This window comes from Stegostoma tigrinum, chromosome 45 (assembly GCF_030684315.1).
Source record: "Stegostoma tigrinum isolate sSteTig4 chromosome 45, sSteTig4.hap1, whole genome shotgun sequence".
NCBI lineage: Eukaryota > Metazoa > Chordata > Chondrichthyes > Orectolobiformes > Stegostomatidae > Stegostoma > Stegostoma tigrinum.
Genome location: NC_081398.1, coordinates 3,709,567 through 3,734,382, shown reverse-complemented (window position 1 = coordinate 3,734,382; position 24,816 = coordinate 3,709,567). Strand labels below are relative to the sequence as shown.

At 46.4% G+C, this 24,816-nt stretch overlaps 1 protein-coding gene across 2 annotated transcripts in view; it reads left to right on the top strand.

Annotated features, from left to right (window-relative positions):
- Window positions 1–19,967, top strand: part of si:dkey-6n21.13 (P2Y purinoceptor 3) — a 30,444-nt gene extending 10,477 nt beyond the window's left edge. For both annotated transcript variants that reach the window (XM_048524165.2, XM_048524164.2), the window contains exons 2-3: window positions 1,967–2,136; window positions 17,968–19,967. In XM_048524165.2, coding sequence (XP_048380122.1) covers window positions 18,024–19,070 — 1,047 coding nt within the window. In that variant the 5' untranslated portion in view covers window positions 1,967–2,136; window positions 17,968–18,023 and the 3' untranslated portion in view covers window positions 19,071–19,967. The remainder of the gene's footprint in view (window positions 1–1,966; window positions 2,137–17,967) is intronic.
- Window positions 19,968–24,816: the final 4,849 nt, after the last annotated feature.

Sequence of the window (24,816 nt, the reverse complement as noted above, 5' to 3'; positions counted from 1 at the left end):
CGCACACATGTGCACAAACCTCCAAGCACGCATGTACGTGGGCATATGCCCAGTGGACACATGCACCCCTACATGTGCACACCCCCACACGCACGCAGATACACATTCAGGCATCCCCACCACACATGCGCATACATACATACACATGTGCAAACACCCCATGCATGTGCATACATAGCCCCACACACACACACATATACAAACACCCATACACTTGCACAGAGACATACAAATACACACACTTCAGCATTCACACATGCACAGGCACACTGCCTTACGCACATGCTTACACACATGCGCACGCATGCATACACTCATGTGAGAAACACATGCACAACACACACATACACAAATAAAAAGGCTGCGACTGGGAATGAGAAGATGGATTTAGTGAAAGGGGTATTTAATTCAGTTCCTCAGCTGTGAGCTGGCTCATGACGAAGGAGCAGCATTTGGGTCATGTCGAACTCGGGAGAGTGATGTGTCTGCGTTCTGCACAAGCTTGCAGTTGAGGGGAGCGAGGCAGTAAAATGGCTGTGGCGTGATTTGGACCCTTGTCCCCTTGTGGAGGTTTCTCTGGTTACTGGTTAACCAGTGGAGGCCACGGTGCCCTGTTAGCCATTTAACCAGGGAGTTCAGAAAGGCTGCGGTAGTTGAGAGTTGCCGGAACTACAAACTCCTTGTGTTGTTTGCAAAACAAAAAGAAAAACAGCAGCCCATCAGCAAATCCCACACCACATTAACTATAGAATGTGGTTGCTCTCAACTTTGGCAGCATGAGTTTTTGGAGCTTCTGTCACATGTTACTCCATGCTCACTGTTCCGGCACTGCCCCACCCTTATAGCTCCTCCACGTAGCCACTGAACTAGTTAAATATGATGGCTTCATGGTTATATTACTTGATTGGTAATCTAAAGTCCTAATGAATCAAGGGTGTCATTTCAATTGAGCATCTGAATCCAATTTATTGAGTCAGCCTGGAATTAGACACATTTGAAACCTTTAGTCTGTCAGAAAAGAGAACCCACCTGGTTGAATAATTCAGGGAAGCAAGTCTGCTGTCCTTACCTGGCTGGCCTACATGAGGCCCACAGCAACTTGGCTGACTCTAAAATGGCACCGCTCAGTTGCATGAAAATGACAACAGTTCAAGAAGATAACTCCCCAACACGTTTTCCAGATGGAAAATAGGATTGGGTAGTAAATACTGGCCTTGCATACCCCATAGGAAATGTTATTTTTAAAAAATTCTTACATTGGGAAAATGGAATCTATCCATACAGGAGAAAATGAACAGTTGTAAGGCCTGTTCGAAAAGGCCTTCAGCATCTGTTAACTCAAACTGGCATCAGAGGATCGCAGTCATTTTCAGTTCAACTTCTGATATGGGAATCATGGACAAGGTGCCCATCCCTGAGCAAGTATTGATGGGCATAACAGGCCATATCAGTGAGCAGTTTTAAGGACATTAGGCTGGTGTCAACTTAAGCCTCACATGGGTAAGTCCAGCAAGTTCCTATCTGCTCCTGGATCAACAGTGGGACATTTTTTCAACAATACAATATCCTCATGCTCACTGACTTAGTATTTTACAAACTGAATTAAGACTCTCAAAGACTCTCAGTGGGATTTGAACTCTGGTCTAGGCCCTTGGATTATAGTAAACAGAAGTGTAACACCCCTGTGCCCTTCAAATGTATGTTCTTTTATTCAAAGTTTGGAAAATCACCCCTTTTTTAAAAAGAAGTCCAGACTTTTAATGCATGTTACAATGTGGGTGTCAATGCCACATATCCCTAATTACCAACCAAGTTGCTGTGTGTCTGGAGTCACATTTAGGCTGGAGGATTACGATCCCAGAGTGTACTAGGGTGGGGGATGGCACATTTATAGCAACCAATGATAGTTTTGTCACTGACTCTAGTTTTCAATGCCAGATTTAATTCATTGATTTTATTCCACCAGATGCCATGAGTGAGATTTGAACCTGAGACTCTAAAGCAGTTGCCCGGACCTTTGCATTACTGTCCAGCCGTGACACCACTGTCCCTGTTCATTTAACAACTGCGGGTGACTCGCGCAGAAGATTGCAATCACTCAGGAGCTACTGAGAATCCCAGGAAACCTGGTTAATGGTAAGGATTTTCTGCTTGTCTGAAAACGCTGGGGAAGAGTCTGACTTGTGCTTTCGGCAAAATTTGCAGCAGCTACAGAGAAAGGAACAGATGTTGAAACTGGCCTTAGCTTCAGCTTGTTGTGGTCTATCACAGTTTGAGTGTGTGTATATTTATGTGTATGTGCGTGTCTTGTGGAATGTTCCCCTCTCATAGGCTCCTCTCGGAAATTAGTCACCATCCTACACACACTGAATGATGTCGTCGATGCCATGATCCTCACCAGCGGCAGCACCACAGTCCCAACTCAGTGAAGAACGGGGTTCAGAAGTGACCGTGTCATTCCACCAACTCTCTTTCCTATCATCCTTGCATCGCACACCCAGTAAATCACCTGCATGAGGTAATCTACAAAACTGATTATGCTTGTGCGTGCTCAGTCAGTAACTGAGGCCCACCACATTGTTCAGCCCTTCTCTGAAGCATCTGGGAAAATGGGCCTATCACTTAACACCAAGAAAACCAAAGTCCTCGACCAACCAGCTCCCTCAGCCAAACTCACCCCTCCCCTGATTAAGAGCAACACCGGGATTGTGGAAATGTGAAGCGTTTTCTGTAACTTGAGATGTTCCTCCCAATCATGGCAGAAATGAACAACGAAATGTGTCCTTATCTCCAACGTGCCATTATTAGCTTTCATCCAGCAGAGGACAAGGGCCTTAAACCCAAAATTGTTTCTAGGGTTCAAGCACAGCAGTGGTCCTTGCTCACTTTGAAGACCTGGAAAAACGGCAGGAGATCCTTAGATGCTGGAGAAGCTTCACCAATTATGTCTCTGCAAGATCGTCCCAATCCGGTGGTGGGAAAGGTGGTCTGCAGTAGCCTCCTCTTGCAAGCCTCTTGCCCAGCAGGTCTCAACTGTAAGAGGTCAGACTCCCGAAGGGACTGCTCTATTGGGAACTCAGTCATACTGGAGACTCCCAGCAGGAACGTAGAATCAAAAGCATCACTGAACTGGGCCAAGCATCTTCCCACTAACTGCTGGGCGTCCCTGGCTTGCAGCTGACTGGTACAGAGACAGCTTATTCAGGAAGCCATGGGACACATGATTGCATTTGGTTGGGAACATGCAAAGTGGACGAGAGTCACCCTAGATCCCAACAGAACCCCACCTGAGAAGTACCAATCTGCAATGGAGAGTATTTGTGTGTGTGGGGCCAGAGAGAAAGACCTCACTGCAGACCACAGAATCATGGGGTTTATGCAATTTATGGCACTGATGGTGCCCATTCAGTCCAGTGTGTCAATGTCAGCCCTAAAAGGAAGAATTCAGCCTGAACCCACACATCTTTTATACTTGACAGAGGAAAAGCTACAAGCCAAAGAAGCATCTTTAAACATAGACAGGCAGAAAAATAGGTAGATCACAAGCGCCAGCTGAGAGAGGAATTGATGATTACATCAGCGTGAGAGAAAGACTAAGCAAGAGGTTCTAATAAAATGAGTCTCTCAAGGGAGAACACATGGATGGCCCACAGTTTAAACAGACCCTTCAGTCCAACTCCTCTGCGCTGACCCAGATATCCTAAATTAATCCAGTCCCATCTGCCAGCATTTGGCCCATATCCCTCTAAACCCTTCCTATTCATGCCTCCATCCAGATGCCTTTTAAATGCTCTAACTGTACCAGCCCCCACCACTTCCTCTGGCAGCTCATTCCATACACACACCACCCTCTGTGTGAGAAAGTTGTCCCTCGGGTCCCTTTTCAATCTTTCCTCCTCTCACCTTAAACCTACGCCCTCTGGTTTTGGATTCCTCTGCCCTGGGGAAAAGACCTTACCTATTCATCCCATCCATGCCCCTGATGATTTTACAAACCTCTATGTCGTCACTCCTCAGCCTCCAATGCTCCAGGGAAAATAGCCCCAGCCTATTCAGCCTCTCCCAAACCCTCCAACCCTGGCAACATCCTATGTAAATCTCTTCTGAGCCCTCTCAAGTTAAACTACATCTCTCCTATAGCAACTATGCATAGTTGAATTTAGTTTTTACAACTAACTTAACTGGATGGTGCGGGACTTGGATGGGAACTTTCAGGAGGTGATGTTCCCCTGTGCCTGCCTCCCTTGTCCTTTTAGATGGTAGAGGCCGCAGCTTTGAAAGGTGCTGTCAAAGTCTGTGTTGTGGACGTCCCAGTCAAAGTTTTGTACAAAGCACTGATGGGGATGAATCTTATTTTTCCCTCATTGCATCAAAGCTTGCTAACAGATGATCACATCATTGTGCGTTGTAGCCCCTTGTGAACGCATAAAGACAGTTTACAGTGTGTCACATGGTTGCTGTGTAGACATTGCCTCCTCTCGCTGCAATGCATTGTAGGAGGTTTTGTCACCTGACCTCCCACCACCAACAGCACCACTCCTGCCACTGGCCACTCAGCCTGCCAAGCGTTGCGGTTCCATAGCCAATCAGACATTGAACTTGGGCAGGAATTGCTGGAGGAACTCAGCAGGGTTTCAAACTCAGGCAGCATGTGTGGAGAAAGAGAAAGCAGAGTTAATGTTTCGGGTCCAGTGACCCTTCTTCAGAACTAAAGAAGCTTTCTTCAAGTTTTGTTTGAGTTTCAGAGTTCGAGCATCCGCAAGTCATTGTTTTATTTGAGATGTTGAACTTTGTTGGACGAATCTTGACCATCAGCCAAAAAGCCCTTTCTTCACATCTCCAAAGACTGTAGAATTAATAAAAGTGTTAAAGGTTATTTTATGTTCTGATAAAAGTACAATCTTTTAATTCCCCTGTGATTTTCCTTCTGTTTTAATTTCCTGGCAACTCTACAGTCAATGCAGATAGCAAAAGTTTAAGACAGTTGGCAAAGGAATGAGGCGGGGAGATGAGAAAATTTTTTTTGACATTGTGTGTTGTAGGAATGTGCCTAAGAGGACAGTAGGAACATTCAAAAGGGGAATTGTCTAATTATCGTTACAACCAGTCACTGCCAATGATCCCCAATTTGTGATGGTCCTGGGTGGCATATGATCATAGGCGAGGTCATGTTGCAGAACAAAGAGATCTTAAGATGGAAGTTCACAATTCCTTGAAAGTGGCGTCGCAGATAGACTGGGTGGTGAAGAATGCATTTGCCTTGCCTTTATCGGTCAGTGCATTGAGAAAAGGAGTCCCGAAGAAGGGTAATACCTGAAACGTCGACTTCTCCTTTCCTCCAGATGTTTCCTGGCTTGCTGTGTTCTTCCAGTCTCCTGTTTGGCTGCATTGAGTATAGGAGTTGGGAGGTCATTATTACAGATGCACAGCATATTGATTAAACCACGTTTGGAATACTGCATTCAGTTCTGGTCTCCCTGCTGTGGGCAAGATGTTGTTAAACTTGAAAGGATTCAGAAAACATTGACAAGGATGTTGGAGGATTTGAGCTATAAGGAGAGGTTGAATAGGCTGGAGGCTGAGGGGTGACCTTATAGAGGTTTATAAAATCATGAGGGGCATGGATAGGGTGAATAGCCGAGGTCTTTTTCCCCAGGGTAGGGGGGTCCAAAACTAGAGGGTATAGGTTTAAGGTGAGACGAGAAAGATTTAAAAGGGACTTAAGGGGCAGCTTTTTCACACAGAGGGTGGTGTGTGTACGGAACAAGTTGCCAGAGGAAGTGGTGGAGGCTGGTACAGATACAGCATTTAAACGGCCTCTGGATGGAGGCATGAATAGGAAGGGTTTAGAAGGACATGGGTCAAATGCTGGCAAATAGGGCCAGATTAATTTAGGATATCTGGTCAGCATGGCTGAATCGGACCGAAGGGTCAGTTTCTGTGCTGTTTGAATCTATGGCCCCATGAGAATGAACTGCGTCTTCTGCTTTATTCACCTGCTCCTCGGCTGGTTGCAACAAAATTGATGTAGAAAGGATCCCCTCCCTTGTAGATACATTTGTCATGGATCAAATGACTTAATGTTTAAAAAGGAGCCATTTACAGTGGGCTTTTTTGAGCTAAAGAAAGAGAGAGTTTATTAGCTACTAATCACAAGAAGACATAATAACATCACACAACCTGTCCTGAACTTCCCATGTAGACACAATGATCAAGAAGGTACAACAGCGACTCTTCTTCCTCAGGCGGCACAGGGAATTTGGCCATGTCCATGCTCTGCCTAGGACCGTAAGAAACTACAGAAGGTGGTGTGCACAGCCGGGACCATCATGGAAGCCAACCCTCCATCTGTTGACTCCATTTACACGGCTGACTGCTGTGGAAAAGCTGCTAACATCATCACAAAGACCCATTGCACCCTGGTAACGCTCTCCTAAAACCTCTTCTGTCAGGCAGAAAATGCAGAAGTTTGAACACATGCACCAGCAGGTTCAGCGACAGCTCCTTCCTGACCATTATGAGGCTAATGTATGGACTGTCTAACTTCAAATAATGCTGATCTTGCTAGCGTTGATCATGCCTATTGCACAGCCTGTGCAAAGTAACCTATAGATAGACAGTGATAATGGGAACTGCAGATGCTGGAGAATCCAAGATAATAAAATGTGAGGCTGGATGAACACAGCAGGCCCAGCAGCATCTCAGGAGCACAAAAGCTGACGTTTCGGGCCTAGACCTTTCATCAGAGAGGGGGATGGGGAGAGGGAACTGGAATAAATAGGGAGAGAGGGGGAGGCAGACCGAAGATGGAGAGAAAAGAAGATAGGTGGAGAGGAGAGTATAGGTGGGGAGGGGATAGGTCAGTCCAGGGAAGACTGACAGGTCAAGGAGGTGGGATGAGGTTAGTAGGTAGGAAATGGAGGTGCGGCTTGGGGTGGGAGGAAGGGATGGGTGAGACGAAGAACAGATTAGGGAAGCAGAGACAGGTTGGACTGGTTTTGGGATGCAGTGGGTGGAGGGGAAGAGCTGGGCTGGTTGCCTGGTGCAGTGGGGGGAGGGGACGAACTGGGCTGGTTTTGGGATGCGGTGGGGGAAGGGGAGATTTTGAAGCTGGTGAAGTCCACCCTCCTGCAAAAATTCCATCCCCTATTCCCAGTTCCTCCGCATCCGCCGCATCTGCTCCCACGATGAGGCATTCCACTCCCGCACATCCCAGATGTCTAAGTTCTTCAAGGACCGCAACTTTCCCCCCACAGTGGTCGAGAACGCCCTTGACCGCGTCTCCCGCAACACATCCCTCACACCCCGCCCCCGCCACAACCGCCCAAAGAGGATCCCCCTCGTTCTCACACACCACCCCACCAACCTCTGGATACAACGCATCATCCTCCGACACTTCCGCCATCTACAATCCGACCCCACCACCCAAGACATTTTTCCATCCCCACCCTTGTCTGCTTTCCAGAGAGACCACTCTCTCCGTGACTCCCTTGTTTGCTCCACACTGCCCTCCAACCCCACCACAGCCGGCACCTTCCCCTGCAACCACAGGAAATGCTACACTTGCCCCCACACCTCCTCCCTCACCCCTATCCCAGGCCCCAAGATAACTTTCCATATTAAGCAGAGGTTCACCTGCACATCTGCCAATGTGGTATACTGCATCCACTGTACCCGGTGCGGCTTCCTCTACATTGGGGAAACCAAGCGGAGGCTTGGGGACCAATTTGCAGAACACCTCCGCTCGGTTCGCAATAAACAACTGCACCTCCCAGTCGCAAACCATTTCCACTCCCCCTCCCATTCTTTAGATGACATGTCCATCATGGGCCTCCTGCAGTGCCACAATGATGCCACCCGAAGGTTGCAGGAACAGCAACTCATATTCCGCTTGGGAACCCTGCAGCCCAATGGTATCAATGTGGACTTCACCAGCTTCAAAATCTCCCCTCCACCCACCACATCCCAAAACCAGCCCAGTTCGTCCCTTCCCCCTACTGCACCACACAACCAGCCCAGCTCTTCCCCTCCACCTACTGCATCCCAAAACCAGTCCAACCTGTCTCTGCTTCCCTAACCTGTTCTTCCACACACCCATCCCCTCCTCCCACCCCAAGCCGCACCTCCATCTCCTCCCTACTCACCTCATCCCACCTCCTTGACGTGTCCGTCTTCCCTGGACTGACCTATCCCCTCCCTACCTCCCCACCTACACTCTTCTCTCCACCTATCTTCTTTTCTCTCCATCTTCGGTCCGCCTCCCCCTCTCCCTATTTATTCCAGAACCCTCACCCCATCCCCCTCTCTGATGAAGGGTCTAGGCCTGAAACGTCAGCTTTTGCGTTCCTGTAGATAGACAGGTCAGCCTCTGGATTATTCACGAAGAGTAATTGATGGACAGTGTGGCTGTAGTGTTGGGTGAGATCAGTAATGTTTACATTGGTAGTTCAGCAGTTGGATTTTGAGACTCTTAGCTTTGCGGGTTAATTGAGATTCTTTTGCTCTGTTCCTTTTGACAGTGACTGGCTTGTAGTTCTGAGAATGAATGAATATGATGTTTTCTTCACCTGCAATGCAGGGGTGTTTAATGGCTGTCATCAAACTAGTCCATATTCTCACATCAGTTCACTAACATATACAAACCAGTAGTTGCAGATGGTTATTAGCCTTCTTTGGTACATTCCTAGAAAGGTAAAGCACAAAGATGTCTCATGTCCAGGGTCTGGAATATAACCTAAGCAGAGGTCTTTTCCCCTGATGAGAGTGTTGGAATGCCTTGTACCTCCGCTTTATGAAGTCTCTGTCTCTTGGAAACTTTCTTGGCATCCTACACAGTGTGACATTCCAGGGGTTTTCACAGGGAATCTACCAGCAGTTGGTGAATTCCATGTGATAAAGTTACCCTACAGCTAGGCTTGGCTTGCCGTCTTTGCTTGAAACAAGCACATGTTTTGACCAAAAGTTCAAAATGTCTATGAGTAATTTACGGTTTCGATCCATTGTCATCACAATACTTAGGAAGGAGAGATGCGCAAAGCTTTGTGGGGAGTTATGAAGCGCTTGAGTGTGCAGGACTAATTGGAAAGCTATTTCACTGAGTCATCGTGGGTAGTAAGGGCTGAACAGCCTCCTCCTGTGTTGTTTGACTCAGTGATTATGGGTAGCTAAATAAGCCAAGGGGAGTTGGCATGAGCATCCTCAATAGAATCAGGAATAAGATAGGTTTGCACTAGAGTTTGAGGTGTTGAAATGTTTCTTGGACTAGGAGAGGGCTTGTTAGAGAGAATGAGGAGCAATGACAGCCTGGAGCATGCACTATCTAACTTACAGATAATTCTAGCTTGCCTGCACCATTTGCGATTTGCCTGACTCTCTAGTCCAGACAAATGAGTGACATGTATTCGGTTTTGATCTCCTTGTTTAAGAAGGGATGTGGTTAGATTATAGGCAGTTCAGAGAAGGTTCATTCAGTGATTCCTGGGATGAAGGGGCTTGTCTAATGAGGGGATGTTGGGCAGGTTGAGCCTGTACTCTTTAAAGTTTTAAAGAAAGCAAACTTATTGAGAACATCGGTTAGCAGGTGCAGCAGGTAATGAAGGAGGCAATGGAATATTATCCTTCATTGCAAGGGGGATGGAATTTAAAAACAGGAAGGTTATGGGGCATCAAAACCGAAAAAAAAACAGTGGATGCTGTAAATCAGGAACTTAAACAGAAGTTGCTGGCAAAGCTTTACAGGTTTGGCAGCATCTGTGAAGAAAAAAATCAGGGTTAATGTTTCGGTTCCGGTGACCCTTCCTCAGAAATGCTGCAGCCATATAGGGTGCCCATGAGGCCACACCAAGAGTACTGTGTACATTTTGGTCTCCTTGCCTGAGAAAGGAGGTTACGGGCATTGGAGGGGGTGCAGAGAAGGTTCACTGGGTCGATTCTGTGGTTGAGAGGGTTGGCTAATGAGGAGAGATTGAGTAGACTGAGATTATACTCATTGGAATTTACAAGAATGAGTATAATCTCAGAGGCGATTTTATAGAAGCATCTAAAATTATGAAGAGACTAGATAAGATAGAAGCAGTGAGGTTGTTTCCACTAGAACTGGGGGGGGGGGGGGGGGGGGTCGCATAGCCTCAAAAATAAGGGGGAGCAGATTTATGACTGAGTTGAGAAACTTCTTCACCCAAAGGGTTGTGAATCTGTGGAATTGCCTGCCCAGTGAAGTAGTTGAGGCTTCTTCTTTGAATGTTTTTAAGGCAAACACAGATTTTTGAACAGGAAGTGAGTTAAGGGTTATGGTAAGCGGGAGGGTAAGTGGAGCTGAGTCCATGGAAGTATCAGCCATGATCTTATTGAATGGTGGAACAGGTTTGAGGGGCCGAATGGCCTAGTCCTGCTCCTTATCTATTTCTGTTTTTATATATGGTCCTGTCAAGGTAAAGCTGAATGTATGTTTCCTCTCATTGGTGAATCTAGTATTAGGGGCCAGAAATTCAGTAAACATGGCCTTCCATAGAAGGCAGAAATGAAGATGCATTTCCTTTCTCAGAAAGTTGTGAATCTTTAGCATTCACAATCACAAACAGCAAGAGAGGCTGCGACAATGAAAAGATTCAAGGATGAGTTCGACACTTGACGGTAACCAAACTATGGGGGACAGGCAGAAAAATCAAGTTGATCCGTTAGTCAGCCATGGTCTTTTTGAGTCACAGAGCAGGCTCGAGAGGGTGAATGGCCCACTTCTGCTCCTGTTCCTTATCATATTGAGAGTAACAATATCCACATCTGCTGAAAAAACCTTACAAGTAGTACACGACAGAGTTTGCAAAAGATAACTGAGAACTTTACAAGGGTGATTAAAGGCCATATTGAATTGTTATCCCAATGGGAATATGGCACCCCAACAGAATACAAGACCAGAGTTTTATTTACATTTAAATCATACAACACGCACCTACAGCCTCTGTGCAGCTGGGATTAACACATTCTCCACTCAAAAGGCTATTCACTAGTTACTAGTTACGAGTTACCTAACTAGTAAGTCAGTGGCTAACCCAACAATCTGTTCAGAAATCTAGGCATAAAAATTTATTTAGTGGTTATCAAATTGGTTTGCTAATGCCCTTTAGGACTGAAAACTTGCATGCTTACCTGGTATACTACTGACGTCAGCACAGAATCCCTAAAAAGTGTGGAAGCAAGCCATTCGGCCCATCATCCACACCAATCTCCAAAGAGCATCCCACCCATACTGACACTCCCCCTGCATTTCCCATAGTTAATCCACCTTACCTACACTTCCTTGGACACTATGAGCAACTTAACATGGCCAATCCACCTACCGTTAGACTGTGTGGAAGCCAGAGCACCCTGAGGAAACCCACGCAGACACGGGGAGGACGTGCAAACTCCACTCAGACAGACACCCAAAATTGGATTCGAACCTGAGTCCTGGTACTGTGAGACGACAGTGCTAACCACTTAGCCACCAAAAGAGGGCAGTATCAACTATCAGTGCCTCAGGAAGAAGGGCCATCAACACCTTCTCATGGCAACTAAAGGGGCAATAATTTGCCAAGGACTCCTGTAACCTGAAAATCAGAGGGAAAAGTATTGGATTTCTCCAGCAATTTCTTTGATTTGTAATGGGTTTTGAACATAAATAGGAACAGGAGTTGGTCATTTGGCCCTTTCAGCCATCTTGTCCACTCGCCAAGATCACGGCTGACCTTAGGCCTCAAACCAACTTTTCCTGCACTATCTGCAGCTCCCTTAGCAACCAAAACTCTCTTGAGATTTGTCTGAAATATTTTAACGGCTGACCACTCACAACTCTCCAGAGTGGAGAGTACTAAGATTCATGATCTCCCACTTTGGGCGAAGATATTTCTGCTCATCTCAGTTCTAAGGCCTGAGCTGTGATCCCGAAGATTAGACTCCCTAGTCAGAAGTAGTTTTCCAACATCTATCCTGTCAATCCTCCTAAAAATTCTACACATTTGTCAGAACACCTCTCGCTCTTTTCGATGAATTTTCTGCCCCGTTCCACTTCCATTTAGGACTTCAGCCCAGAAAGAATTTCTAAGCAAATGAATAGGCCATCAAGCCACCTTACCATGCAATTAAATCATGGCTGATTATCCCAAGCGACACCACCTTCCCCATTTGTATCTTTGCTGTTTTCAAATCTATCGATTTCTGTCTTGAAGCTGCTCGATGATTAATCTTTCGTAGTCCTGTCAGATGGAGAATTCCTAAAATTAAGTACCTCCTGAACAGAAAAATTTCTCTTCATCTTGTCTGCCCTTTATTCTACGATTATGTCTCCTGGTTTTAGACACAGCCACCCTTTTGTCCCTCTAAGAAGGTGATAGATTTCAATAGGATCACCTCTAACTCTTTGAAACTTGACAGAATACAGGCCAAGTTCCTTCAAGCTCTCCTAACGACAATTCACTCACGCAGCGCTCTCTCTGATGCATGCCTATTGTCTCTTACATATGATCAAACTCTATGTCAACTAATACCCTAGTGAGTGGCTCAGTCTGGTAATTTCTTGTGATAATGTATTCAACAAAAACTGAAAGGACTGCGGATGCTGTAAATCCGAAACAGAAATTTGCTGGAAGAGCTCAGCAGGTCTGGCAGCATTTGTGGGGAGAAATCAGAGTGAATGTTTTGGTTTCAGTGATGTTGACATTTCGGACCATTTCAGGTTCTGAAGAAGGGTCACTCAACCTGGAATGTTAACTTTGGTTTCCCTCCACTGATGCTGCCGGACCTGCTGAGCTTTTCCAGCAACTTCTGAGGTGGATTCGATGTTTGATTACACCTTTGTTTAACAAGTTGCCTTCTTCCTTTCTCCTCTACGCTGTCTTGGGAGTTTGAAACTAAACTAACAGAACTTTGTGCACGTGTGATGGTATTAAATGCATGAATCTTCCAACATTATGGGAAGTAAGAAAGATAACTTGTGAGCTGTATGCAGATTGCTACAGTTCCTCCTCAAAAGGCTATTTTTCCCTTTAACAACACCACTCCCCCTCCAACCCCTTTTATTATGCTGCCACTATTTGCACATAAATGGATCGGTGAACTTACCACGGAACATCGGGCCTACTATAGCAAACTTTGTTCTAACCAGCAACTTGTCAACTGGCATTCTTGATAAACCAGCAAAATATATACAAATACCTCAAACGCCACAATCTAATGCAATGCCCAAGTATTTATGCTGTAAATGAAGTATAACAGTGATGTGGAAAACCCCTGCACTTCGTTCTATTAGTTACTGTGTGTTTTTATGTCGATTTTAGGAGCTGTATTTATGTTTCTACGTAGACTTTCATGGGATGATCATGTCTTGAAGCTTTGCTTGGTGAGGGCTCACTTCCCTTATGTGTACCTTCTGATTACCCTGGAATATTAGATCAACTGGCACACTCCTGATCCCATAGGGGCTGGTTAATAAAATATTTGCTGTCAGTGGTAACATCAGTCCCCCTTTTTAAGACATGACCAATAACTGAACTCTGTGGTCTAGAAACTGACAATTAAAAATGTAGAGCCTCATTCCCTCTGACAGTGAATTCTTGTTGGAGATTTTAAAAAAAACTTCAAGTACTCTATTAACCTTATTTTTAAGAGTAATAGAGCTGTGCAGCATGGACACAGACCCCTTGGTCCAACTTATCCATGCCAATCACATATCCTAATTTAGTCTAGTCCCATTTGACCCATATCCGTCTAAACCCTTCCAATTCATGTCCCCATCCAGATGCTTTTTTAAATGTTGCAATTGTACCAGGGTCCATCGCTTCCTCTGGCAGCTCATTCCACACACGCACTACCCTCTGCGTGAAAAGTTTGCCCCTGACATCCCCTTTTAAATCTTTCTCCTGTCAACTTAAACCTATATCCCCCTAGTTTTGTATCAGAGATAATGGGAACAGCAGATGCTGGAGAATCCAAGATAACAAAGTGTGGGGCTGGATGAACACAGCAGGCCAAGCAGCATCTCAGGGGCACAGAAGCTCCTAAGATGCTGCTTGGCCTGTTGTGTTCATCCAGCTCCAGACTTTGTTATCTCCCTAGTTTTGGTTTTCCTTATTCTGGGGAAAGACCTTGGCTATTCACCCCATCCATGCCCCTCATGATTTTATAAACCTCTATAAAGCCACCTCTCAGGCTCTAACACTCCAGGGAAAATAGCCCCAGCCTATTCAGCCTCTCCCTGTAGCTCAAACCGTCCAACCCCGACAACATCCTTGTAAATCTTTTCTGAACCCTTTCAAGTTTAACAATATCCTTCTTATAGCAGGGAGACCAGGATTGAATGCAATATTCCAATGCTGGCCTAATCAATGTCCTGTACAGCCACAACGTGACCCTCCCAATTCCTACACTCAATGCGCTGACTAATAAAGGTGAGCTCACCAAACGCCTTCTTCACCGCACTGCCTACCTGTGACTGCACCTTTAAGGAACTGTGAACCTGCACTCCTAGGTCTCTTCGTTCCCTCCACTCCCCAGGACCCTACCATTAAGTGTATAAGTCCTGCCCTGATTTGCCTTACCAACATCGTACATTTTCTTATGTTTCCTTCCAATATGTTATATTCGAATGTCAAGGAAGTTCGAACTACAGCCAATCTTTACACACTTTTATTAGCACTTATTTATAAACCTTTGCCCAACGGTATATAGCCATTGAAGCATGGTTAAATCCCTAGTTGGGTATGATTAACAGGTTTCTTTATGGTTACCTTCAAGGAAAAATCCAAAAGAAACACCTCCGTATTGAAGCACTCCCTCAGTATTATCAACCTCAATTATGGGTTCAGGTTTCTGGGGATTGAGATCTTTTATACATTTGAAAAAAAACACACACATCTTGGTGAACCATCCAGAAACAGTCATTTCCGATCATCATGCTTTTCTAAACAGAAGACTGCATTTATCAACTAGCACGTGCCACACTATGATGGGAATGTCATCCAATTAATATCACACAATGTTCTCATCCTGTGAAGCTGAAAGTGGTTGTAAACAGATTTTAACCACCGCCCTTATGTGCACTCACAAACTTCAACCTATCAAAGTTCAGATCCCTTTCCAGTGACTCGAGCTGTTTCTTTACATGTTCCACACGGCCTCAGGTTCAAAACAAAATTGACTCTTCTTCAAAAGGAGGTTCTTAGGAGCAAGGGGTCTGGTTTTGTTGGTTACTTAACACCCAATTTAGCCAGTTACTAGGTTACATTTTAACAGTTTGCAGAGATTAGTATAGCTTGGATTACTGTCACAAACCTAAATTGTTACTCATCACAGAACATTGTGCAACCGCCGTGCAGAAAACTTACAGAATCCTGCCGTAGTGAACAAACTAAAGAACAGAAAGGATGCGAGAGAGAGATGGCAGAAAGAAAGAATTGACAAGTTCCTAGCCTCGGTGTTTTTTCCAAGAAAATCTTGGACATGAGACTCCTTTGGGTGTCATCACATCATGGATTCATCTGGGGGAATTTTCTATGTTTTTGTATTTGGAACTGGGAATCACAGAGGCCTAAAGGACAGGAGGCTGTTTGGCCCATACTATGTGTTTCCCACTCTTTGAAAGAATCATCCAATTCCTGTGTTCTTACACTAGCGGCTTGCAAGTCTTCCCGTTTCAAATATTTTTCTGATTCCTTTTTGAAAGCTCCAAATGAGTGTGGCTTCCCTTTCGGCCAGATTACAACAACTGGCAACTTTTGATAAAAATTCCCATCATCCCTCACCTCTGGCGCTTTAGCCAACAGTCTGACAATATTTAATACGCAGCTCTAACTGCCCTGGAAGAGTGTTGCCGAACCACCTTCTTAGACAATTATAAACAGTTTATTCTTATTTATCGAGATTCCTCATAACTTTGGAAAATGTCCACCCAATCTCCTTTTAATATTCTCTGCTCCAAGGAGAATCTAACTTGTTTTTTTTGTTCACTGGATGTGAGTGCCAACGGCTAGGCCAACATTTATTGCACGTTGCTAATTGCCTCTTGAGAAGGTGGGAGTGAGCTGCCTTCTTGAACTGTTGCAATCTGTGTGCTGTAGGAACACCCACATACATAGTGCTGTTAGGGACGCAGCTCCTGGATCTTGATCCAACATTGATATATTGGATGTCAGGGTGGTGAGTGGCTTGAGGGGGAACCTACAAGTGGTGGTGTTCCCATGTATCGGTTGCCCTTTTCCATGTTGGGACACGGTAGTGTAGATGGTAGTAGTCATGGGGTTGGAAGATGCTGTCTAATGAGCCGTAGCGAATTTCTGCATTGCATCTTGTAGATGGTACACACTTTGTGTTGATGGTGGAGGGAGCGAATGTTTAAGATGGTGTTTGTAGAGTTAATCAAGCGTGGGCTGTTTTGTCCTGGATGGTGTTCTTGAGTGTTGTCGGAGCTGCTCCCATCCAGGGCAAGTGGGGAGTATTCCAGAAACTTAAATTAGTGAATCGTTAAACCTCAGGATGTTAATAGTCAGGGTTAAAGCGATAGAGACAAAAGGCCAGTTCTTCTCCTGGAATGGTGCTGTTGGACTTCTGTTCAGCAGAGAGGGAAGACAGCACTTCATCTGCTAGACAGTGGCTCAGTGACAATACAGCACTCCCTCAGTGGGTCAGGTTCTACGGTTAAGCCTCTGGAATGGGATTTGAACTCTGACCTTCTGATTCCACGGCACATGAACTACCCGCTGATGTTTGAAAATCGAGATCTGTGCTGGATAACCAAAATGAAAGACAGGAGACAGCTGGGAAATGTCAGCAGCACATCTATAGTCTAGAGGATGCAGTTAAGGGGTCAGGACAAAACCCCTTTAATATTTCCCTCCAGTCAGCATGACCAAACCAAAATCACATGTGTCTATCTTATAATTTCCATCGCTGAGGCTGGGATTGGATGGCTTTTTGGGCTTTTGGGGAACCGAGGGGGCAGGGAGAACAGGCAGGAAAGGGGAGTCGAAACCCATGATCATATGAAGAGCTAGAACTGGTGCAGCAGGCTGAATGGCCTTTTGTGTGCTGATGGAAAGAGAAGCAGCACTCTAATTAAAGAAGACTTCGAGTGGGCTGTTCACAACCCCAGGTTGTTGTAAAGTGCTGTACAGACGAGGGCTCTTTCCCCCATGGCATCAAAGGCTGAGGAGTGACCTTATAGAGGTTTATAAAATCATGAGGGGCATGGATAGGGTGAATAGCCGAGGTCTTTTCCCCAGGGTAGGGGAATCCAAAACTAGAGGGTTTAAGGTAAGAGGGGAAAGATTCAAAAGGGACCTGAGGGGCAACTTTTTCACACAGAGGGTGGAGCATATGTGGAATGGGCTGCTTGAGGAAGTGGTAGATTGGGGTTCAATCACGATATTTAAAAGACATTTAGACAGGCATAAGAATAGGAATGGTATGGACGAACGTAAGCAGAATGCAGGTAAATGGGACCAGTTCAGTTTGGGAATCCTGGTTTGCTTAGATGAGTTGGACCGAAGAGTCTGTTTCTGTGCTGTATGACTTTATAACAACTTACATTTCTATACCACCTTAAGCCGGGAGCACAATCTAACTAAAATTGACACAGTCATTGGAGGAGATATCAAGATGTATGAAAGAGGTTGGTTTTTAAGAAGCATCTTAAAGGAAGAGAGAGAGTGAGAGAAGGGCAGAGAGGATTAGAGGAGAGAATTCCAGAGCTTCGGGCTCAGAGAGCTGAGTGAACAGTGGTTGTGATCCAAACTGAGAGGCCAGAATTGGAGGAGTGCAGAGATCTTGCAGGGTTGTAAGGAATTAGATGGAGGGGGCACAGTGAAACAAATCAGGGATGTGCAACGGGTCAGATTTATTCACTTTCGAAGTGCAGTCACTTATAAGCATGGCAGCTGACGGGCGCACAGCAAGCTCCCAGAGATTTCTCACCTCTGTCCTTTCCGTGTTCCCTTGCAGGTCTGAGAATCCAGAACCGGTGAGCGATGCTTACGACAAGCAGCAGAGTCTAGAAGATGAATGAAAATGTTACAAGCCCGATGGTTGACAATGGTTCGAGTGAGGAAATCCCAGCCTCAAACTCCTGCAACAAGGATGAATCATACAAGTACGTTTTCCTGCCAGTGTGCTACACCTACACGTGCATCCTCAGCTTGGCACTCAACTCCATCATCCTCTGCAGCATTCTCAAGCGGCGCAAGGAGTGGAACTGCTCCCTCATCTACATGTTCAATCTCGCTCTGACTGACTTCATGTATGGACTGTCACTGCCGTTCCTCATAGCCAGCTACATCATGCACGATGTTTGGGTCTTTGGAGACTTCACCTGCCGCCTGGTCCGCTTCCTCTTCTACTTCAACCTCTACTGCAGCATCTTCTTCCTGACCTGCATCAGCTTCCACCGCTACCTTGGGATCTGCCACCCCATGAAGACCATCACCATGGAGACTAAGAAGACAGCCCGCGTGGTCTGTGTGCTGGTGTGGCTGGTGGTCCTGGCCCTCACTTGCCCCATCTTTCATTTCGCCAAGACTGCCGCCTTCAACAACGCCACCAACTGTTGGGACGACGCCCTCGACACCGAGTACCCACACTACGTGCCCTACGGGATCATCCTGCATTCAGTTGGCTTTTTCCTGCCCTTTTCCATCATCGCCTGGTGCTACTCTCGTGTGATTAAGACCATCTTTAAGACCATCAACAACCAGGAGTTCAAGTCGGCAGTGCCAGGCCTGGAGAAGAGGCGCAAGTCCATCAAGACCATTGTGACCATTACCCTTCTCTTCGCCCTTTGCTTCCTCCCCTTCCATGTAACCAAGACCATCTTCCTGGTCAACAAAGCTGTCCCAGACGTGGCCTGCGCCACCAAGAGGGTGGTGACCATCTGCTACAAGGTCACCAGGCCTTTGGCCAGCTTCAATGCCTGGCTCAACGCACTGCTGTACTTCCTGACCAAGGACAAGTGGCCTCAGAACTGCCTGAAGCCCAAGAATAACACCGACGACTCCAAGTCCTCGTGGAACATTTTCAAACCGTTCAATCACTTGACGCCTCCCTCATGAGCACCAGGGTGGGTGGTTGGCGCCAACCGGGACTGGGGCGAGGACCAATGCAGGGAGACCCCAGGGACTTGCACTTGGCCTGGCCCCTGGATACTTGGGCTCCTAAGCTCTGCTGAATGTTTCTTTGCGCCCATTGACTCATTGGGCCTGGCCACGAAATATTTGTTAAATACATTATCGAAATTAAGCTCACTGGAACTGTTGAGTCTTTCCCCCAATTTTACTTCTGATGTTGTATCCGCTTCTGTCCTCAGTGAGACGTTGGCGGATGGTCATTGGAACTGAGTCCGACTGAGGGATCCTTTCCTCGAGGGCGAGCTGGGGTCAAGTGACTGTGCCTTCACCAGGTCCCAGAGCCCATCTTGTGGGTTTCTCTGCGGTCCCTGGGGCCCATAGAAAAGAGCCTGCATTTCCGTAGCGCCTGTCCCTGACCTTGGAACTGCCCAAACTTCACAGCCAATGACATACTTTCTTCTGAACTGCACGGCCGCGCGCGTGTGGCAATGCCGGAAATGTGACACGTGACCTGACTGTGGAAAGCTCCCAACGATAGATCTGCTTGCTTTGTGTTTGTGAGAGATGTTGGGTTAAAGGGTACAATTGGGTCAGGATTGCAAGGGGGTGGGGGTTAGGGTGGAGATCTCTGCCCTTGCTCATGTATCATGAGATCTTTTACTTCCACTGGAGAGGGCAGATGTGGATCTTAATGTAGCGTCTCCTCTGTACAGTCGCACCTCCGACTGTGCAGTCCTCCCTCAGTACTATATGGGCATATCTGCCCGAACCTATATGCTCAATTTTCAGTGAACCCAGTAACTTTCTGACTCAGAAATGAGACAGAGAGAGATAGAGAGAGAGAGTGTATCAGAGATAATGGGAACTGCAGATGCTGGAGAATCCAAGATAATAAAATGTGAGGCTGGATGAACACAGCAGGCCAAGCAGCATCTCAGGAGCACAAAAGCTGACGTTTCGGGCCTAGACCCTTCATCAGAGAGGGGGATGGGGAGAGGGAACTGGAATAAATAGGGAGAGAGGGGGAGGCGGACCGAAGATGGAGAGAAAAGAAGATAGGTGGAGAGGAGAGTATAGGTGGGGAGGTAGGGAGGGGATAGGTCAGTCCAGGGAAGACAGACAGGCCAAGGAGGTGGGATGAGGTTAGTAGGTAGGAAATGGACGTGCGGCTTGGGGTAGGAGGAAGGGATAGGTTAGAGAGGCAGAGACAGGCTGGGCTGGTTTTGGGATGCAGTGGGGGAAGGGGAGATTTTGAAGCTGGTGAAGTCCACATTGATACCATTGGGCTGCAGGGTTCCCAAGCGGAATATGAGTTGCTGTTCCTTCAGGTGGCATCATTGTGGCACTGCAGGAGGCCCATGATGGACATGTCATCTAAAGAATGGGAGGGGGAGTTAAAATGGTTCGCGACTGGGAGGTGCAGTTGTTTATTGCGAACCGAGCGGAGGTGTTCTGTAAAGCGGTCCCCAATGTAGAGGAAGCCACACCGGGTGCAATGGATACAGTATACCACATTGGCGGATGTGCAGGGGGCCTGGGATAGGGGTGAGGGAGGAGGTGTGGGGGGAAGTGTAGCACTTCCTGCGGTTGCAGGGGAAGGTGCCGGGTGTGGTGGGGTTGGAGGGCAGTGTGGAGCGAACAAGGGAGTCACGGAGAGAGTGGTCTCTGCGGAAGGCAGACGAGGGTGGGAATGGAAAAATGTCTTGGGTGGTGGGGTCGCGCAATGATGCCACCTGAAGGTTGCAGGAACAGCAACTCATATTCCGCCTGGGAACCCTGCAGCCCAATGGTATCAACGTGGACTTCACCAGCTTCAAAATCTCCCCTCTCCCCCACTGCATCCCAAAACCTCCTCTCCACCTATCTTCTTTTCTCTCCATCTTCGGTCCGCCACCCCCTCTCTCCCTATTTATTCCAGAACCCTCTCCCCATCCCCCTCTCTGATGAAGGGTCTAGGCCCGAAACGTCAGCTTTTGTGCTCCTGAGATGCTGCTGGGCCTGCTGTGTTCATCCAGCTCCACACTTTATTATCTGAGAGTGAGAGAGAGTGTGTGTCTGGCATCCACAGAACCACGCTGATGCTGTTAAATACAATTAACTTATGCATTGACTGTCTGATCCTGGCGAGCTCATGCAACATTGGATGTTCGGAGCTTGCCTGCAAAGAGTTTTGTTCTCCGTGTTTATTTCCCAGTTGCTGGTTATTGCTTTGGTGAGGTCAAACCAGCACTCCCAAACGTTGACTGATTTCGACTTCACTCCAATTGCTGAATCACAAACTTGGGGGTGCAGCTTCCATAATATTCTCTTGTCCCACCAAATCTGGGCACGCTCAAAGCCAGACTTGATGTTAGGTTTTCTCAAGAGCACACTCTCAATTTTTAAATCTGGGAGAAACACTCCCTCCTTGAAGTCCTCAATCGGCCTTTCACTGTCAGTTTGAAGTATTGTAATCTTTTGTCTAGTAGCCTTAAAACTGTGCTATAAAGCACTGATGGAACTGTTCACAATTACTTCAAATCATTTCGCCATTTTTATTTTTGATCACGAATGCGGTGAATGTATGAAATAGGAGCAGCAGTAGGTTATTCAGCCTGTCAAAACTGCTCCACCATTTTAAGTGATCATGGCTGACCTTCTCCCTCAACACTATTTCCCCACCCTCAAAACCCTTGATGTTTTTCACAAAATCTATTGATCTCTGACATACTCAACACTCTGCGCCTCCACAAACCTCTGGGCTACAGGATTCCAAAGGTTCAGCAACCGGAGTGAAAAACATTTCGCCTCATCTCAGTCCACTTATTCTAAGATTACGAATCCCTGCCCCTCCCACCAGGTTCTGCAACCACCAGCCCAGGGAAACATCCTGTCTACATCCATTCTCTTCATGTGGAATGAGCTTCCTGAGGAAGTGGTGGATGCTAGTACACTGACAACATTAAGTACACAAGTAGGAAAATGTTTGGAGGGATATGGGCCAGGAGCAGGCAGGTGACACTAGGTTAGTTTGGGATTACGGCCTTCAGCATGGACTGGTTGGATTGAAGGGTCTGTTTCCATGCTGTATGACTCTATGTTGGGTGAAAAATGTAGAAGTTTTAATGAGATCATCTCTCATTCTTTTAAATTTACAGAATGTAGGCCCAATCTATTTAGTCGTTAAATCCTAAGACTACACCTCTATCCCAGGATAAAGGTTGGCAAACATTTGTCACAATGCAATAACAGTTAGTTGCCTGCATTGTGATTCCAATGGTGCGATATATATTAGCGACAGGACACTGGTGATAGCATTCTTGAAGTAGCACCCATATGGAATCTTTCAGATCTGCCTGAACTTGAAAATGGGGCCTTGATTAAATGTTATATCTATAAAATGGTACCTCCGACAGTGTGGCACTCCCTCAGCACCGCACTGGGAATGTCGGCCTTAGTTTTGTATTCAAGATTGCTGGAAAATCCCACCTGGTTCACTAATCTCTTTTAAGGAAGGAAACTGCCATCCTTACCTGGTCGGGCCTGTGTGTTACTCCAGATCCACAGCTCAATGTGGCTGACTCCTAACAGGTAACTGGGCAATTAGGGATGGGCAATAAAATGCTGGCCTAGCCCTTGTCCCATGAATGAAATAAAGAAAAGGCCTGGAGTGGGAGTTGAAACCAGGACCATGTGGTTCAGAGATGAAAAGTGTCACTGATTGAGCCAGATCTCATGTTCTTGGCAGGCTGTCCAACTGTGTGGGAATAATGTAGCTGGACTCCAATCCCACAGTATTAACAATCAGGAGTGGCTGAGAATTTTTGCATCAAGGTCTATGGCAGAGTCCTCACACTGTCGCTTCAGCTTACTCTTAAGATTAATTTTTTTGTCATGTGTACCGAAATACTTTGTTTACAAGCAGGTATAGGCAGATCACAGCAAGCAAACAATGTACAGCTCAAAAAGACCTAGAGGCAGACGGGTTACATTATTTGAGGCTAGATTCCATTCAACAGTCTGACAATGGCCAGGAGGAAGCTGTTCCTGAAACTGTTTGTGTGTGTGTGTGTGTGTGTGTTCAGGCTTCTGTATCTTCTTGAACAAAGTGTTACCAACTCTCCGGGGAATGGCCTGGAATCTCTGGGATCTGCAGCCTAATCCCCAGGGCTATGCTTTAGTGACTGAGGAGGAAAGTCTTGTTTGAAATAAAGATGCTGATTTAAAAAAAACGTTGAGCTGGGCCCTATGAGGATGGACGACTTGGGTTAGCCAACGGCAGAACTCCATGGGTGGCAGGTTGGAGGTGAAAGGTCACGTACTGACATCTCCAGGAATACGGTCAATCAAAGTTGGCAAACTGAGAGATTGAATCTGTGATTGAACCGGCATTACTGCTTCGAATGATAGTGATTACATCGTGGAAGGAAACTGTTCAATCTTCCTCTAAATGTATTTACCACCCAAATCAAGATCTGTACTGAGAATGCAAGGATTTGTCTTGCTAATAAAATTGAGAATTGCTGCTACAAGATGCACATTTTTTAAGCTTTCCACCTTGCACCCATCAGGACATTTCACAAGAATACAAATTCAAGCAGAAAACATGATGTGCGAGAGGAGCATGCTGATTTGTTGGCAAGTGGAGAAGTGTCACTGTGGGAATGCACCAGTTAATGATTGACAATTAATCGCTGGGCTTTGTTTCAATTTTAAACAGGCCGGTTGACTCTGAAAATGAGCCAGTGAATGGCCTGCACCTATTTTGGTGAGTTGAAAATCAGTCACAGGCCAGAAAGGGAAATGGCAGGGGATTGACAGAAAATGGATACTTGGGATACCAAAACAAATACTCCAAACCTGTTCTTCGAAATAGTGGGTGTGGGATTTTGACATCGTGTCGAGAGGTTTCGAGTACCGGGGCAGGATGTGTTGTTGCAGTTATACAGGGTCTTGGCGAGACCACACCTGGAATACTGTGTACAGCTTTGGGTCTCCTTTTCTGAGGAAGGATGCACTTGCTCTAGAGGGAGTGCAGCGAAGGGTTACCTTGCCGATTCCGGGGATGGCAGGACTGACGTATGAGGAGAGATTGATTAGGTTGGGATTGTTTTTGCTGGAATTCAGATAAATGCGGGGGGGGGGGGTGGGGATCTCATAGAGACTTATAAAATTCTAATAGGACTGGACAGGGTAGATGCAGGGAGGATGTTCCCGATGGCGGGTGTGCCCACAGCCAGGAGTCACAGTCTGAGGATTCGGGGTAGACCATTTGGACAGAGTTGAGGAGACATTTCTTCACCCGAAGAGCGGTGAGCCTGTGGAATTCATTACCACAGGAAGTAGTTGACGCCAAAATACTGAATGTATTCAAGAGGTGACTAGATATAGCACTTGGGGCAAATGGGATCAAAGGTTATGGGGAGAAAGTAGGATTCGGCTCCTGAGTTGGATGATCAGCCATGATGACGATGAGCGGCAGAGCAGGCTTGAAGGGCTGAATGGCCTCCTCCTGCTCCTATCTTCCTTGTTTCGATGTTATGTCCATTCAAGAGGGAAAATCTATGCATCAATTTAACGTCTTTTCCTCATCTTCTGATACAGCGGCACTCCCTCAGTACTGCATTGCGAACATCCAACTAGATATCCTACTCAAGTCTCCGCAGTGGACTCAAACCTTCATTCTCATTTGGACAAGCTGAGGGGATGGTAGGTGGTGTGGCAGGAGGCATTGTGTACTGTACCAGGTCAT